Source organism: Pangasianodon hypophthalmus, chromosome 20 (genome assembly GCF_027358585.1).
Source record: "Pangasianodon hypophthalmus isolate fPanHyp1 chromosome 20, fPanHyp1.pri, whole genome shotgun sequence".
NCBI classification, from domain to species: Eukaryota; Metazoa; Chordata; class Actinopteri; order Siluriformes; family Pangasiidae; genus Pangasianodon; species Pangasianodon hypophthalmus.
In genome coordinates, this window is record NC_069729.1 from 11,158,979 (window position 1) to 11,177,487 (window position 18,509).

Sequence of the window (18,509 nt, forward strand, 5' to 3'; positions counted from 1 at the left end):
ACATGTACTATGTTTATTTTTCAATGTTGTGTATGTTGAATTCATAGAAATTAGGACAAATTGCTGGGCCAATCATTTTAAAAGTAATGTTTAAACTGTATTATTTTATAAATAATAAGTAACCAAGATGAGTGATTTACTTCTTTATTTTTCTACTTGCACATTGGGTACAAGGTAAGGCCTGTGACTAATGCTTGTGATGCCAATACACAGAATTAACAACTGAAAATAATGTCTCTCTCTGCTGTTTCCTTTAAGTCTATGATGGAGTACAACTGAAATTAAAAAAAAAAAAAACTGTTTAATTTATCTAAAACAAATGTCATAGCAATCTGTATTAGTGAGCTCTCTTTTCTGCTATTTAATTTCAACCTTTTATTGTTTATAATTTTGAATGTTTGATATTGGAATAATAATGTTATAGAAACAAACGTCCGTGTCCACTGAATTATTTTCATGCATATACTAAATCATATAGACCATCTATCTATTCTTCCATCTCAATGGAATGATTATCTTTTAAGTGAATTTGTGCTCAAGGCTACACTTTGAGTCTCAGTAGACCACAGTAATAACACTTACTTGACACAGGGCAACAAAGTGTATAACAAAAACCATAATACATTCATAAACATAAAATCACGAATTAAACCACAGTCATATAACAAAGGAAACAGAGTATAAAAAATGATATAAAACTAAAAATTCAAGGTTCAGCATCTTCACCAGTCTGAAAGAGATTAATTGAACCACAGTATATTAATAACACACTGACTTTGAACCATATTATTTTAACACATTGACTTTGAGAACCTCTGTTTCATTTCTGTCCGTCATTCCAATTATTAAAATCAGGTGTCCCACTTATTACTAAAAATCACATGTTAAGAAAGGCAAGAGATGTTCAAATGCATGTGACTAAAATACAGATACTAAAATATCAGTGAGGAATCTGTGGCCCCAGTGAAATGTCTGTCTAATCAGTGCTGCTGTGGAAAGGCCACAGATGCCCAATGCTGAGAACAGCTGAGGTTCAAGACCTTATTTATGATTTACACCAACAATGCCTTGCATAAATATTCACCCCTTTGTTTCCAGGAGGTCGGTGTGGAAAAGAGAATACTTATGCAACACACTGTAGCTGCAAAGGTTGGCCATGTCCTTTTAACATGTCTTTAATACTGTCTGTTTGACTGTTACTGAAAATCCATATGTATATCCATGACACATTACAGTCCAAAAAACAATGCCTATAAAATGTCATTTTTCCATATGCTCCATTGAACCATACAGTAAAAATACGAATTTAAAGGCAGTTTTTGTAGACATTCATTAATTGTAACAAAGTACATTTTGTTGTTAGCTGCAGTAAAATGTGATATCGACATGAACCAAGGGTTTAACCTCAATATGTTTTAAACATAGTTTTGGTCATTGCAATTTACACTGAGTCTAAGGATGTACAACTCCTAAATCACCAGTGTCTATAAGGCTATTAGGTGTAGCACAGTGTGGACAAATCAGCCTTTAGCTGCTCCCCAAGGCTGCTTTTATATGCTCATTTTCCTTAACTTCTGGATCTTTACACAAACTGGTTCAGCATAAAACACAAGTAACAAGGCAAGTAACAATAGAGCATTTAAAATAATAATAATAAAGGATTGTTTGGTCTGGAGAGAATGCAGATTGTTGTCAGTGTGTTTGGTTCAGCGTACCTCACAGTGGTCAGTTAATAGCTGGGTGGATCACAGCTGTTTGTGGCTCTTCTTTGGCTCAGTGTCAATATGTCATACTATTATGTTATTCATTCTTTTAATGGTAACAGGAGCCTTACTTTCCACTTTTGGGTAGACTTTAATTTTGCCTTCTGCATCCAATTTCCGAATGATCTCATGTTCAAAGTCAGCACTGTGCACACCTGTCTTGCGGAAGGCTCCACTATACTTGTTGTCCTCCCAGTAGTGATGCCAATTTCCCTGTGGATCTGCCCCATAACCAAACACTGAGACCTGGAGGGAGAGGACACAACAAAATCATATATATATATATATATATATATATATATATATATATATATATATATATATATATATATATACACATTTCATTATAAATGGATACAAATTTTTTTAAAGCTTGCCAGAAAGGTTCACAGGGCATCAGGTTGAAGACAGAGGTGTGTGTCAGGAATGCAACAAAAAAGTCGTGCAGATGGGAGGTTTTTACTTCCACGAGAGCATGAGTGAGCACTCAGATGTGCAGCTCACAGGACAAACACAGACCATGTTGCATGATTTACAGTGCATTTACAGTGTTTATTTATAACATGCTAAAAGTACTGGCATTTCTACTTCTGGGATTTTTTCCCAGTGTTTTCCAGTCATTCCAGGGGCATAAACCTTTCTGGTTTAGGCCATGCCCACTTCAGGGTCCTGAATACAGATATGAAATTCATAAACTTGTTCTTATTGTATCCTCTTGTAGCCTATGGTTTAAGATGAGCTGCTGCAATGATTAATACAAAAAAGGAGAAACTGAGCATGAATGAGTTTTAATAACTTGCTTCAAGGATACTAAAAACTCTGATGTGGTAATGTTACAGTTGACTATGAGCTGAGACTTGTGCTCTGTGATCACGTTCATTACAGATCAGTGTGAGGGACTGAAATATATTTATTTATTTATATATATTTTTTCCTTTTGGTGTCAGTTGCAATAAGATATACCATTAAAACAAGAGTCAGAACAAAAATACCATTTAGACTAATAAGATATGAATGAAAACAAGGCAGATTCAAATAAACATTTAATGTAATAGCAGTGGTCTAATATACTGCATTTTCAGGATGTGAAAAGGATCTTAGTTGGGATCATGTTAATCCTGCAATCATTGCAAATTTCCCTATTTAATAATATAGGTTTCAGTCAAATTTATTGGCTGCCGGTTTATATATCATATCTTATTTTTTGCACAATGAACTAGAATTAGTCTAATATTCTGTACCATCAGCAGCAGAAAGCATGAAGCAGTGGCAGTAATAAAAGGAAGTTATTATAACCGGTAACAACTTTTTCAATTTTTTCAAAGTTTTTCAATTTTGTGTCCCAACATAGAATCTGAGAATGACCTCAATGCAAAATTGAGGTCATGAACTTTTAAATGTGTGTACATGATGTACTTTCATTAGGCTATTCTGAGTTTTAAAATTACTGAATTGTTCCCATGTTTTGGTTCATTTGTTTTAGACCAGGCTGCCCAAGCAGCCTTTTGGTGTGGATATAGCTCACATTAGGGAGGTCTCATTCCTAAACCTATTGTAATAATCAATGTTTCAAAAATTCAGTCTTTAAATTAGTTACTGTCTCCTTAATTATTGTCGGATTAAGATGATGATCTACACGAAATAATAAACAAATTGTTGGCTCTACAGGGGTGAAATAGAAAAATAGATACAGATAGTCCTGGGTTTGGAGCTGCGCAGTGCTGTTAAGTGAAAAACACTCTAAATGCCAAATTCCTGCCAAAAGAATAGAATGAATTAAAAATTGTTGGCAACTTAATCAAGACCAATTAAAAGTTTTCTTTTTAATTATTATTTTTATATGGGTCTAAGGTTATCACACTAAGGTGCAGTTCAGATGCACCCTTGTTGTGAAGATAAGCAGGAAGTAAGAGGTTTACCTCATCACAGAGGTGCAGAGCGAACACGATGGCCAGCATGCCAGTAGAGGGGTATCTGCCATGGTGCTCTGTCCAGCGGTCATGAGTGTATTTGAAGAAGCTTGGGTTCACCACAATCACCTGCAAACCCAAACACATCACAAAAACACGGCTGTATTTAGAGAAACAGGTCTTCTGATATCTATAATTTTCAGGCAAAGTGACCACACTTCATATATTACATGATTGTGGTATTTAAAGGATCACACTCACCTTATCTTTATCTGCTTGCACAAGTTCTTTCACTCTCATGTAGGTCCTGAAGATAGGGATAAAAAACAGAAACATCTAAATATGGCACTTCTAACATTTTACAGATGCCAGCATTTTAAAACAGTGTGGCAAACGACATAACATTTCAATAGTAATAAATAATAACCATTTACATTTAAATATCAATGTGTTAAATATCAGTGATCAGACTGGGTGACTGCAGTCTATCTATAAGCCAATCTGGGGCTCAACAGACCACATTTATATTGCTCAGATATAGAAATGATGTGTTGATTTTGCTGTGTCAGGAACCTACTTTTTGATTTCCCCAGTTGAAAGAGCACTGGTCACCCACTCAATGTCTCTCAATTTAAAAGGTAGCAGGACAAGATGGACACCAGGAGCCAGATCCACAGCACTCTCAGGGTACATGATGTGGTGAGTGGTTTTGTTCCCTACATGCTGCTCAAAACCCCAAGTCATAGCTTTATTCATCCTGTAACAAAAAGAAGCAAGTCCACAGAGAAAACGTTAGCTGCCTCACAATGTAACTTGAGCGGTAAAAAGAATTTAAACAAAAGTTCCATGGAATCTTCCTCTTTGTGCATTTGCATAACTGTTTTCTGAAGTGCTCAAATAGTTGTTAACATTTTGCATTATGTGGGCTGTAAACTTAAGTAGCAATATGATAATAGACTGAACCACAGAAGGTTCCCACATTTGATCCACTATAACCCCTTCTGCACTTAGAGCAGCAAAGATATCACTAAAATAAGGCATAATTTAAGAAATAAACAAATTGACAAACACTTTAAATAGATTAAAGGTCAAACAGTAGGATGGTGCATACCGGAAGACAATGGAATGGGAGTCTATCAAAGCTCCATACTTGGACTGAAGCAAATTTCCTGAATTTCCAACCACAGCACACTTCTTACACTGACTTGGCTGATGTATTTTTTTCACAGGATGAGAAATCACTGAAAACATCTTCTCAATTATTTCACTGATGGACTCATTTGCTGACCGCTGCAAACCCTGTATGCATGTTAAAAAGCAGAATGCAAAAAATAATGCACATTTAAAAATAGAACAAGTAAACTCTCTATCTAGAGATGCAAAGACATAAATAAACACTTAACCTGAAATAAGCACACAGAAAAAGCCTCTAATTTTGCATGCAATGGAATAAAAGTTATCTTTTATTTGGTTGTGTGCTTGAGCTATGTCTCATTTCATCAGCTCTCAAAAGATCTCCAGCAAGGTTGTGTGTGTGAGATCGGTGTGCGTGTATAACTGCACTGTGCACAGAATACCACAGAACCTGCACCACTGCCAAGTTTATCCGAGTTCAACTCCATTACCATGAAAAGTGCCTATGAAAACTTGAAAGCCTTTAATTACATTAAGTTAAACCTTAGTGAAATGTAGGCTCATGACAGAAAGTAGCATTTTCTTTTGCCTATTTGTGCTCTTGGTCCCTGGCATGAATGGGTTTTGTTGGTAAAATAATCACAATTAGAAGGGCAGCTTTGGGAATCACCTCAGTGAATTGTTGTACCTGTGAAATAAATAATAGTAATATCAGGGACTGTCTGAAGTTTTCCAGATGTGTCTCTGGACCAGTGGTGGTGAAAAAAGAGCTGCAGTTTTGAGGTTACTCGGAGAACCTGAAAAACTCATCTGGCAGGATGAGTAATGAAGCCTGAAACACTGTGTATTAGAGTTTACACAGAATAGAGCGAAAACCAAAAACTTGGAACCTTGAGGTAGATGAGCTACAACAGCAGAAGACCACATCAGGTTCCACTCCTGTCAAACAAGAACAAGAATCTGAGGCTATCATGTGCACAGGCTCACCCAAACTGGACAGCTGAAGACTGGAAAAAGACCAGGTGTTTTTTTTCCCTAATCTTCAACTGTCCGGTTTCGATTGGCTGATGTAATGATGCAAAGGAACTATGGCTGAAAGTAATGATGAGGATGGCAGGTGATCTTAAGTCTGATAATGTAATAATGTATTCTAACATTCAAACATAAAATACTGAACTTCAGTTAAAATCTAGATAATCATTTAACTATCAATCCCAGTCAGGATGACAGTGAGTTAAATGAAGTAATACCAGAGTAGGAACAGAGACAACCAATATCTAGGTGAGAGATGAGAGCAGGAAATCTAGCTTTTTCATGGTTTTGATGCTATTATCAGCATTGATCTACTGGCTTTGACTCAGTGTAAGTTAAAAACTGCTGAGGAACAAACTGAAGGGCCTACATTTAGATATATGCTGCAGAGTGGCAGTTAAAAAGTTATCACTTTTAGATGATAAAAACCTCAAGAAGAAGACGACCATCTGTCCAGTGTTTCGTGTTAAACATGTCTAGCAGCAATGGCTTTTTTTTAACTTTTAAGGCTAGTTTTAACAGGGATTACTTTTTAATTTTACACGACTGGGCATTCAAAGATGTATCACATTCCATACCATTTTGTCCTGTGGCTAAATCTCAGATGGAGCACACTACTTGCCCACTACGTAACATGACCTAGGTAGAGTGCAGAAGTAGTGAATAGGAAGTAATCTGGTATTTGGCCTGTGTTGATGATGGTGCATATTAAGTTGTAGGCCTTATATTTGAGAAACTATTGTTTACATTGATGCCACACAAACAGCTATATATTTTTATTTTTTTAAATATTTCTTAATTCATTGCATGTCATATTGTCAGCATGACATCCAACACCTTTATCTCACATTTATCACATTTTTCTGTCTAAATTGTGCAGCCCTAATACACACACATAATACACACCCACATTAACATCTGATCCATTGATAAACTACTGCCAACAGACATGAAATACCATAACGGGATTTTTGATAAATAGTACTCCATTCTAGTAATTTAAGAATTACTGACAGACTATAATTAAAAAACTTACCAGCCACCACTTTAATGAGACTGGATCTATTTGATTTTCTTCAGCACTAAGGTAAGGTTGCTGCTTATAGTCAAAGCGTTGGTCGAACCACTCCGAAACGCCTGGATCTGCGATACAAGTTGGGCAGCTACACAAGCGAAGATGACTCCTCTCAGTTACAGTCTTGGTTTGAGTCTGCTTCTTTGTCAGAGTCCTGGCAGTGCTGTGAGCAGCTTCGTCCATCTCAGGCAGGATGCTGTTCTTCTGAATGGTATGAGAGGCGATCATAAAAAACAGGACACCGCAGAACACGGCACCGATGCACAGCTTTTTCTTCAGCAGCATGGTCAGGCCAGACCTTTTTCAATGCTAAGCAGGATGAAAAGTGATGTAATCAGTGCTAGTGGGTTACTTTAACATGATGAACCCAGAACTTGCTACTGATTGTCTATTTTCCCACTGAGCCAGCAAGATGAGTTGCAGGGGTTGAAATTAATCTGTAAACCTGTTTACAATCCAAAATGATTGTCGGCTGAGGAGTAAAATGGCAAGAATGGTTACTCCAGTTGGTCCTTTCAATTTTGATGGTATTTCCAGCTCTTTTTTGGGGCCAAAGGTCACAATAAATCCATCATGAAGTCAAAGAAATGAGAAGAGGAAAAGGAGAATTCTGATTTTCCTATTTAACCAGTGGCAGACCTCCCTTTTGAGTTAATGTCTTGATATTTCAGTCCGCATGGCCAACGTCTATTGTTTCACAGCCTCATTCCTGAAAGACATAATACATTTATTATAATATTTTACATTTTACCTAACACACACACAGAGTTGCCTCTGTACACCACAGTGGATTTAATACAAAGCGATCAAGATGTGATTGAAGTGTAGACTTTCAGATTTAATTCAACGGGTTTAATAAAAATATTACATTAACTGTAATTTTTTTTTAACACAGTCCCTCAATTTTCACAGGCTCAAAAGTAACTGGACAAACTAACATTAATTATAAATATAAAGAGTCTGTGAAAATGTAGGGACTATGTAATAAATGGCTGTAATTCCTAAAAACTTAATGCAATATTTTTCTTAAACCCACTGAATTAAAACTGAAAGTCTACACTTTACTACACTTGGATGCAAATCCTTTGCAGTCAGTGACTGCCTGAAGTCTGGAACCCATGGACATCACCAAATGCTGAGTTTCCTGCCTTGAGATGATTTGCCAGGCCTTTACTGCAGCCGCCTTCAGTTGCTGCTTGTTTGTGGGTCTTTCTGCCTTCAGTTTTGTTTTCAGTAAGTGAAAAGCATGCTCAACTGGGCTGAACAAAGAATATTGTTCCAGAACTGGGCAGGCTTTTTAGATGTTTTCTAGCAAAGTCTAACCTGGCCTTTCTGTCCTTGAGTCTTACCAGTGGTTTGCATCTTGAGGTAAACCCTCCGTATTTACATTCTTGAAGGTGTCTCTTGATTGTAGACTTTGATAGTGATACGCCTACCTTCTCCAGAGTGTTCTTGACTTGGTTAGGTGTTGTGAAGGGGTTTTGTTTCACAAAGGAAAGAATTCTGCCAGGAAGTCTATAGTAACTTAATCAATCACTCTTTACAACCGTGCTGAGCAGAAAAGCACATCACCATGCACAAAACATCAAACCTTGTGGTGGATGGGCTACAACAGCAGAAGACCGAAACTGGAAGAAGATTGAAACTGGACAGTTGAAGATTAGAAAAAAAAAATCACCTGGTCTTTTTCCAGTCTTCAACTGTCTAGTTTTGATGAGTCTGTGCCCATGATAGCCTCAGATTCCTGTTCTTGGCTGACAGGAGTGGAACCCAGTGTGGTCTTCTGCTGTTGTAGCCCATCCACCGCAAGGTTCGATGTTTTGTGCATGCTGAGATGCTTTTCTGCTCACCACAGTTGTACAGATTGATTATTTGAGTTACTATAGACCCCCTGGCAGCTCAAAACCAATCTGTCTATTTTCCTCTAACCTCTCATGAACAAGGCGTTTCCACCCACAGAACTGTTGCTCACTCAATGTTTTTCCCCCCACACCTCTAAGCTCTAGAGATTGTTGTGCATGAAAATCCCATGAGATCAGCATTTTCTGAAATACAAAAAACCAGCCCATCTGGTAACAACCATGTCACAACAACCATGTCAGAGTTAAAGTCACCGAGATCACCTTTTTTCTTCATTCTGTTATTTGATGTGAACATTAACTGAATCTCTTGACCTGTATATATTTATATTTATTATAATAATTACAGTAGATAAAACCTTATGAGTATTTGCACAGTGCCGATCATCTTAGTGTTTGCACAAGCGCAGAACACAGATAAAACAGACCCCTGGAAGGAAGCTCACCTATCAGCTGAGAGAACAGCCTGGTACATTGCCAGTAAATTTGCAGAGCACTCGTTTAATTAAAACCCTGGGATCCATCTGGCATTATTTCTCTACATTTAGGGCAGCAAACTCCGATACGGCAGCAAATTTCAAATCATCTTAAAAAAAAAAAACTGATCAACAGCTGCTCTTCCTGTAATTCACAGCGCGCATGCTGTTTCATGTTCGGTCTTCTGAGGCATTTCTTGCAATGCTGTCGTGAGAGTGAAGCATGAAAGCTGTCGGAAGTGCAGTGATGGTGTAGTAGGAAGGCAGAAAGAGACAGAACCAACTGTTGCCTCATGCTCAGTTTGCAGGACTCTAGCAGAGCTTCTCCCGCACCCTGGCTGCATTAAGCAACTTCATAAATAAAGCAGTGCTTTAGAATTTGAATGCTAAAAGTCTCACGCAAAAAAAACTTGTACACATTGCAAACTGCAGCTTATAAAGCACCAATCTCTTTATATGTTATTCTAGAAATCTGCAATCATGAATAACCTCTAAACTTGCAGTACAGTACTAAGAAGCTTTTGAAGAAAATGATATTTTGGTGTCAACGCAGTTTATAGGGTGCAATTACATTTGAAAAGTCTTGAAATGGTGTGACATTGTCTAGATTTAAATTTAAGGTCTCATGATGAAAACCTAGACAGTTACAACACTTTTTTTTTAGATAAAAGTACTTTGCACTATATTCACAGTGGATATTAAAATTCCTACCTACACACTCCTGTTAAAACTGAAGGTTGTTGTTATGTAAAAAATAAAACCACCTTTAATGTGATATAGCAACCAACCAAATAGAAGATTTTGGGGGTGGGGGGGAAAAAAAAGTAAAAACTTACAATAACCCAGTTGCATAGTGTGCATACCCTTTTATAATGGGGCATGTGACTGCTCAGAATTAACCAATCACATTCACCCTCGGTTCAAAAGTAATTATCATACACGTCACCAGTAGGGGTGTAACAATGCATTGTGACACGATGCATCGCGGTGCAAAAATGTGACAATGTGCCATATCAGCATTCTGTTTATGCATATAATGCAATTGTACTGTTTGAACACCAGTGGTCCCCATCTGCACAACCCATAGATTTAAAATACAGTATATAGAGAGAGCACGCTGGTCACATGATCGCATTCTTTCATGGACAGCCTACACCATTACCGGGAATTAGAGTTGTCACAATACCATAAATATATCTTACTATACCAGCTGAAGTATCACGATACCAAGTACGAGTACGAGGAGTACGAGTACAGAGATAACGAAATGCAGTTAGCATCCAACCAGTAGTGCAAATAGCAAATAAGTTAAAATGAGGTAACAAGGTTATGGTGCAATAAGTTAACAGTGTACAGGTAAAGGTAAACAAAATGATGCATACCAGTAATGCAAATGGCAATTAAGTTAAATGGAATAAATAAGAATTATGGTGCAGTTAGTTGAGATAAACAGTATACAGGTAGTGGTAAGCATGCAATATGATGTAGTGGATATATACAGTGGATAAAATGCAGATGTGCAAATAGCAAAAATGTGCAAATAACAGTCTGATATAAATAGTAGTAATAATGACAGATAGTGCAGTACAGTGCAAGTACTTGCAAATAATTGCAGATAACAGTAGTGTCTAATGCTAATGTTTCGTTATTAGGTGGAGCCTGGCAGTTAACGCTTAAAAGCTGAGTATTAGAAATAGTATCACGATACCACGCAATATTGTGTTACTTCATAATACAAACCTAAAAAAAGGAACCAAATGTACAGAAATACACTGATATAAATGAAAACAGACAAACCAGATTTTCCTCTGAATACGTTATTAATGAGAATGAATAACTGGCCATTGGAAAAACTCAAGAACAATCATACAATTGGCAAGCAACTAATTCAATGTCTACCGTTCCCTATAGCACTGAAATCAAGCAAATGGAAATTGTCCTCAGAGTACTAAGAATGGACACAACATTAGGAATAAATAACTGAATTTGGAAATTAACTCCATAAAAATCATAAAATTGGGAACGTCAGCTCACTTACTATCGATCACGACTAATTTTATTATTTACACACAGCAATTAGCGTAATGTTAGCTGCCGCATATACAACATTAATCACGGTATCCGGTATCCTGTGCAAACCTACTCATCATAGCTGTTAAAAAGAGCCTTTCATTATCTTTCAAATGACACTAGCCCTGAGCCACAATCTGCAGTGCCCAAGAAAGAGATCGCAGAAGGCTGGCATTTTAGTCAACTTTGGAGCTCTATTTGCAGTTAAAATGATGCCTCAGATGCTGCTATGGAGCTCATTATGTTTCAATCGATCGTTTCCTCAGGTCAGATATTTTCTTTATTAAATCAAATTTTGGGGAGAATTTATAAATTTATTTATTTATTTTTAAATTATGGTGAACCTGTAGTACATTTTGTTTACAATATTAAACCTCTAAGTCTTTTCAGTCATATTTTTCTTCATTCAAATTTTGTTCAAAATATTCTGAGAAATGAATTGAATTGAATTGAATCGCGAAGCCAGTATTGTGATCTGAATCGAGTGTACATTACATCCCTAGTCATCCGTGAAGTGATTCTGATTAACCCCAAATAAAGAGCAGCTGTTTCTGTAGGATTTTCTTGCCATCTTCTTGGTTTCATCGGACTACAGAAGTCATGGTCCACAAAGAGCTCACAAAGCATGATCAACAAGTGGAGAAATCAGGGCCCACAGTGACATTACCAAGAACAGGACATCCCTCCAATATTGATGAAAGGACAAGACAGAAATTTATCAGGGAGGCTGCCAAGAGACCTATGGCAACATTAAAGGAGCTGCAGGAATATCTGCCAAGTACTGGTCACTCCCTGTATTGTTCCAATGTCTGGGCTATGGAGTAGGCTGGCTAGAGAGAAGCCCTTTCTTCGGGAAAAAAGATGTGTTATGGTCTGATGAGACCAAGGTAGAACTTTTTCGGGCATAATTCTACAAGATATATTTGGCACAAAAACAAAGACAGCTTATTACCCAAAAGGGCGCCATACCCATGATGAAGCATGGTGGTGGCAGCATCATGCTATGGGGTTGATTCTCTTCAGGTGGGACTGGGACTCTAATCAAGACAGAGGAAATCATGGATACCAAATAAAAAAACTATTTTGGCACAAAACCTGCAGGCCTCTGTTATATAGCTGAAGATGACCTTCCGGCACAGTAATGACCTAAGTCACAAATCCATATCAACAAAAGAATGGCTTCAGAAGAAGATGATTAACATTTTGGAATGGCACAGTCAGAGCCTATATCTAAATCCTAACCTGTGGAATGAGTTGGATAGTGCTGTACACAGGAGATCCCCTCACAATTTGATAGATCTGGAGCATTTTTTGCAAGGAAGAGTGGAATAAAATTGCCAAATCAAGATGTGCTAATTTGGCAGACTCTTACCTAAAAAGACTCAGTGCTGTATTAAAATTAAGTGTTTTAAAAAAGTATTAGTGTGTGAAAACTTATGCAAACAGGTTATTCCTGTTAAGGTTTTTCCCTAAAATTTGTTTAGGGGTAAATTTAAATTTAATTTTTCTATCCGGATTTCTGTAAAGCTGCTTTGTGACACTGTCCATTGTTAAGTGTTATACAAATAAAATTGAATTGAAATTGGTTTCCACTTAAATTTTGTTGATTGCTATATCACATTAAAGGTGAAAAAAGATCTGCCATGATTTATCTGGGTTCCAATTTTTACATCACAAAAACCTGCAGTTTTACCAGTTCGGCCTTTCCTTTGGGAGCTTAAATGTAGTGGGCTAGAAAGGAGCACAATTTTCTGGGGTCACAACACTCAGCTGACCGGTGGGGAGAGCTGCTGCGTGCCAAATCCCACACACCACTGTGGTTACAGCTGGCATCAGCAAAAGCCATCCAGTCAGCAAAGCAGCAGGCAAGCAGCGCTCCTCCCCAGTCAGCATTCTTAAGAAATAAAAACCTTAATTACCAGGGCTTAGGAAGAAAAAAATGAATGAAGCTGAACCACCAACCTTTTCTTCTCCAATAAAACAATATATATATAAAAAAAAACGATTGGCATTGGCTGAATATAGATTCATTGCAGATGCTGAATATGAATTAACTTACATTAAAGAGAAAATGAATGCAATGTACTTACTTTGCTGGATGATTTTTATATAAATTGGTTAGACACCATGGTTACATTTGAGATTTGATTGCAACTACAATAAAGAAAAGTGACTGCTTTTTTTTCACTGATTTTTTTTCACCCCACTGTTCCAATACCCCCCAAAAAATGCCCTCTCATCTGGGTCAACATGTTCTTCCATTCTCAGGCTTTGTGGCGTTTTTAAATGGAAGCTGTTATTGTGTTATTTTGTGAAGATGCTGAACATACAGCAAACAACCAGAAAGAATTTACTGTAGATTTCACGGGTTTAAGAAAGTCATTATAGCCTATCAGTAGTAAAAAAAAAAAAAGGCTCACGTTTATCCATTGCTGGATCTGTAAGATAAAGTTTGGTCAATTGCTGTGGCAGTTCACACAGTCGTTCAGCTCTTAGACTTGGCACCATCCACAGGTTCATTAGCATACCAATATAACACAGTGGAGCGAGTGAAATGGGAGCCTTTAATGTCTCCTAATACTGAGGAGGCCCTGCAGCATTTGCCAAACTATTCAGATTTGATTGTACATTGAGATGTGCCCTTTACTCAGCAGGAATCTCCTCATATAACCTCTTTATTAAACAGGCAGAAAGAACTTGTCTCTCTACCAAGGTTATGCAACTACCACATTCTTAAAGTACCCCAGCACTCCAAATCAACAGTTAGTGCTTCTGGGGGGCTGATTTCTATTATAGAGATTGGTGTTTGGGTGAAATTTGGTATCACACTGCAAAAGTCAAAACTAATTTAGTGTCCTGTTTGTCAATAATTCTGAAACCACCCCATCAGTAAATTATTAGCGGAGTATGTCGTACCAGGTAGCTTTTAGCTGCAGAACCCACAGAACTAGCTAGCTAATTACACTGCTGTAACATAGTTGTTACTGTGTATTTTAAAAGACTCGGCTACTGCTAAATAAACTGTCATATTATACAAATCAAGACATCGCAGTAGTAACTGTGACACACACAGGCTAGTTTATTAGCAGGTAACTAGCCTGCTAGCAATTTGCAATAGCAGGAGTACCTGAGGGTGTTTCCAACTTGCACATGATGCAGACACTGGAATACTTTAAAAAGGTAAAGGGGGTGGGTGATATAGCAAAAATATATTACAAATGGTAAGGCATTGTCACAATACACAATTTCATTTAGGTATTTAGGAATGAAATACGTACTAAGAGCATGAGAGCAAACTGCAGCGATGCCTGTGGTAATATAACATTTTACATTAACAGCATTTAGCAGATGCCCTTATCCAGAGCGACTTTCAGAAGTGCGTTGTAGTCTCCATCTAAACATCTGGTTTTGTGGCGAAATATGTATAATGAGCTACGTATTGCTATGGGTAATGTTGGTGGCAGTATTATAAAAGTACTGATGATACATTTTCTATTAAGTCTTTCAAAAAAGAAACAATTTTACATGCAATAGTTAACGATACATTTAATTAATGTGAATTAAAGTTTTATACAAAGGGTGTAATATTATATACAGTTTAAAAGAAAAGGGTTTCTCTTGTGTGCAAGTGTAGAAAAACTATTTTGTTTCTAATTAAAAAAAATCACTGTGATAAATAACTTTTCAATCAGCATAGCTGTGATAATTATTTTAGCCACTATTTTCTATAATCATCAGTTGGCCATTTTAACAGCGTGACACCACTGGTCGTTGTTTACAGGTTGTCTATGCTGATCATCGGTACTGATGTAATTCAGACTTCGTTCATAAAAGCTCAATTTCATAAGCATGGTATACTGTAATATCACACACAGCTAATAACCAGTTCTAGCTCCACAGACTCCTGCATGTTTTTTCTCCTGCAGGAGTCTAATGATTAAGTCTTTATAGCATTTCATGTATCAGGAATTGGGTCACCTGAGTTAAAGCACCAGAACTGCAAGTTTTCAGGGAATGGTGTGAATTCAAATCCCAGCCAGACTACAACTGTCGGGCTCTTGAGCAAAGTCCTTAACACTCAACTACTCTCGGTGCTAGTCATGCTTGTGTCCGACTTCACTTCCAGTTAAAAAAAAAAGGATCCCCCCTTGAGCTTACGCTACCAAAACAACACAGTACTCATGCCACACCTTAATGCTTAGTTTTAAATGATAAACTGTGTGTATCTACTATCTCAATCTCTACTATCTCTATTCACTATAGTTTACTGTATATATATAAAAAAAGATTTGAAATAAACATTTTTAAATATGTGGAAATACATATAAAATCCGATTCCCAGAATTGACCTTCAGTAGCCCCTCCAAAAAAAGCTTAAAACTGCTTAACAAAGTATCAATGAAACCTAAAGATCCATGCTTTTTGTTAAAAACTGAAAGCAGTACACATTTCTGCAACCCTACATGCATTCTCTTTAAGAAGATCAGAAGAATTTTTTTTTTTTTTTTTTTTTTACAGATTAGTCCACAAAGCCAGACATTTAATTCTTTCTGGAAGGTGAAAGGGTTGTCTTGGGTCCTGCCTTGTCAGGAGCCAGTGGTGGATTTTAATTTGTGTGTGGTGGAAAGGACTGTAATGTGGAGAAAAGCTTGGAGAGTGGGGGTTGTGGAGGACTGCTCACAGGCTCATGTTTCTAGGCCCAAATTCAGGCCTAGACACAAACGTTCTAAATAAAAAGCAGGAAAAGCCATCAAGCTCCTATATGAAGAGCTAAACATGAGCCCACTGCCTGCTCGAGCAGCTCTGAGCTCAGACATCTTGGGGAATTTAAAGCAGCTGCCCCTCCTCTACCCTCTTTGCTCTTTACAATGTCTCCTACAAGTTCACTCACATGTGTATTAAGCACTGAACATACATGGTGAGGACCTCCCTGACCACATGCATTTAAAGTACCTCACACCACGGTTAACTTCAGGAACTGTCCATATACTTTCCAAATCCTTCTGTTTCTTATTATAGGCTACTCCATTTTTCCCCCTAAATAACCAGGTTTGAATGGTGTGGGGGCTGAGAAAGGTGTCTGTAATTCCAGGCAGTACACCATTATATAGACTGCAGTCCTGTCATCTGGCCTAATGCTTCCATCAAGACAAGGAGGAAACCAAACCAGTTAGTGTGAGCTAGTTTCAGCACGCGCGATCTGATCAACCTCACCGACACACACACACTAACACACACACACTGATCAACCTCACCGAGCCTCACCGACACACACAAACACACACACTGATCAACCTCACCGAACTTTTCACTCTAACTGTACTGAGAGCTCCACTCCTCAGGAGCTGCGAGTCACTGCTTTACTCCTCAAAAACACGCTCTCTCTGATTCATCTGACGTCTAAAAAGTTTCCACGCGTGTCTCTACACGTTAACTGGGGCATTTCTTCAGCAGAGCACGTCTGAAATAGTAACGCTAACTTCTACTCCTCCCAAGTCCTCCATCTTCCTGTAATTGCTTTTATACACACACACACACACTAACACACATCTCACGGGCGGTTTGTTAGTTATAAAGCGCTCGGGAGGGATGGGAATTTGTTTTCGCATGTTCTACAAAAAACACACACACACCCAGAGAGAGAGAGAGAGCGAGAAAGAGAGAGAGAGGGGAAAAAACTGTCGAACAACGCTTAAATGCATCGTCTAGCAACATGTTTCCCCACAACTTTACTGGCACTTTAAACTGGTGCGCTGGTTGAACACTTAGACTACAGGAAAAGGAGCTGTTTTACTCACCGCTGGCTCTCAGCTCGGCTGCTCGATCCGCTCTCTTTCTAGTAACATGCCTCTGCTTTGGGAAGAAATTGTCAAGCCTTTTATCGGGGCGTGAGCGCGCGCGCGTGTGTCTGTGTGTGTCTGTGTGCGCGCGTGCGCGTGAACTCGCTTTCTGTCCACTGAAGTAAAAGTTTCCTCTATGATTCAGTTTAGTTTGTGTCCTCATACAGCAGCAGCTCTGCTCCATCCGCGGCTGCTGTCTGTCTGTCTGACGCCTGCACTTCGTACTGTACACTCACAGTATGTTTTTTTTTTTTGAGCCAGAGACCTCTGTTGTAAAACATTTCCCTAAATATCGCGGATTTATTTTAGAAACATAATCTAATCTAACTATTCACATGTCATTTACAAGAGCTAAATATGTCCCGCCATGTTGGTTTAGTATAGAGGTCCAGAAAGGCCACGAGTTTTGTTAGATAACAAGAAAAGTAAGAGAGAAAACAACTCTCGTTAGGCTGTTTGTTTTCCCTCCCTAGCACTCCCCTCCCCTGCTATCTCACCCTGACTGTTCTGTTTTTCTGTCTTTCTGTCTTTCTTTCTCTTCCTTTACTCTCTTGTAGAAGCAGAGACTCAGTCACTGGCATGCTTGAATGGTGAATGCCCTGACTATGGATGCCCTGGTAATTAGAGCTGGTTCCTGTTGTGATCTGAAAGACACCATGGATATGCATTTAACCAGGTTCTTTAAATCTCTCAAGGATTCACATTTTTCTGAGCACTCAACTTGATATGCCCTGAGCACCCAAAAACTGAAAGACAACAAAAACATTGTAATCTTGCAGTATAATCTTGATGCAAACAAGTCTGTCCAACTAGAAAATGAAGTATTAGATGATAAAAATGGCATTCTGTCTTCTATATCCCCAAGATACAAGATCCCCTATACAGCCCTGCTGATCACCCACAATTCTTTGCTTATTGAGCTAGAACTTGGTAGAACACAATGACTCCAGCTATTGCAAATTAAACTACGTCCTAAAATAAGAAAGATGACTAAATTGAAATGTAGTTTTCAGCTTGGTGATTAAGCAATTGGCCAGCCTTTTGCAAGTGCTGCATTATGAGGGACCCCAGATCCTGATGTTTCTGCTGCTGAGTCTGTGATTAATTTTTATAAAACTAATATGTTTTGAGGGGTTTTCCCCTTCTATATTTCTTTGTTTTTTATACATTTCTTAGGTTATTCCTTGTTGGTTTGATCGCCTTTGGGTGACGAAACACGTTTGCAGTTTGCTCACTCTTAAAGGCGAGCCCTTCTGAGGAGAAATGAAGGGGCCCATAAGAAATCCTTGCAGGAGAACTGTCTCAAATGACAAAAACAATATCCAGATGATAATCGCAATGAGATAAAGT

At 38.0% G+C, this 18,509-nt stretch overlaps 1 protein-coding gene across 1 annotated transcript; it reads right to left on the reverse strand.

The window, feature by feature from the left end:
* Positions 1-128: 128 nt before the first annotated feature.
* Positions 129-17,530, reverse strand: st3gal8 (ST3 beta-galactoside alpha-2,3-sialyltransferase 8). Its single transcript, XM_026932896.3, has 7 exons — positions 17,118-17,530; positions 6,876-7,623; positions 4,785-4,972; positions 4,251-4,430; positions 3,935-3,980; positions 3,683-3,802; positions 129-2,009 (listed from the first exon to the last, which is right to left on the reverse strand). Exons 2-7 carry the CDS (start codon positions 7,197-7,199, stop codon positions 1,788-1,790), a joined length of 1,080 nt encoding a protein of 359 aa, XP_026788697.1. The 5' UTR covers positions 7,200-7,623; positions 17,118-17,530; the 3' UTR covers positions 129-1,787.
* Between the last annotated feature and the right edge of the window lie 979 nt (positions 17,531-18,509).

What these genes read in the sequence shown, in the direction of transcription:
- st3gal8 (XM_026932896.3), bottom strand. Translation starts at nt 7,199, where the DNA reads ATGCTGCTGAAGAAAAAGCTGTGCATCGGTGCCGTGTTCTGCGGTGTC. An exon ending in TCCCATTCCATTGTCTTCCG is followed by an intron (nt 4,431 to 4,784) that starts GTATGCACCATC and finishes TTTTTGTTACAG; the next exon opens with GATGAATAAAGCTATGACTT. An exon ending in CTCTGCACCTCTGTGATGAG is followed by an intron (nt 2,010 to 3,682) that starts GTAAACCTCTTA and finishes CTCTCCCTCCAG; the next exon opens with GTCTCAGTGTTTGGTTATGG.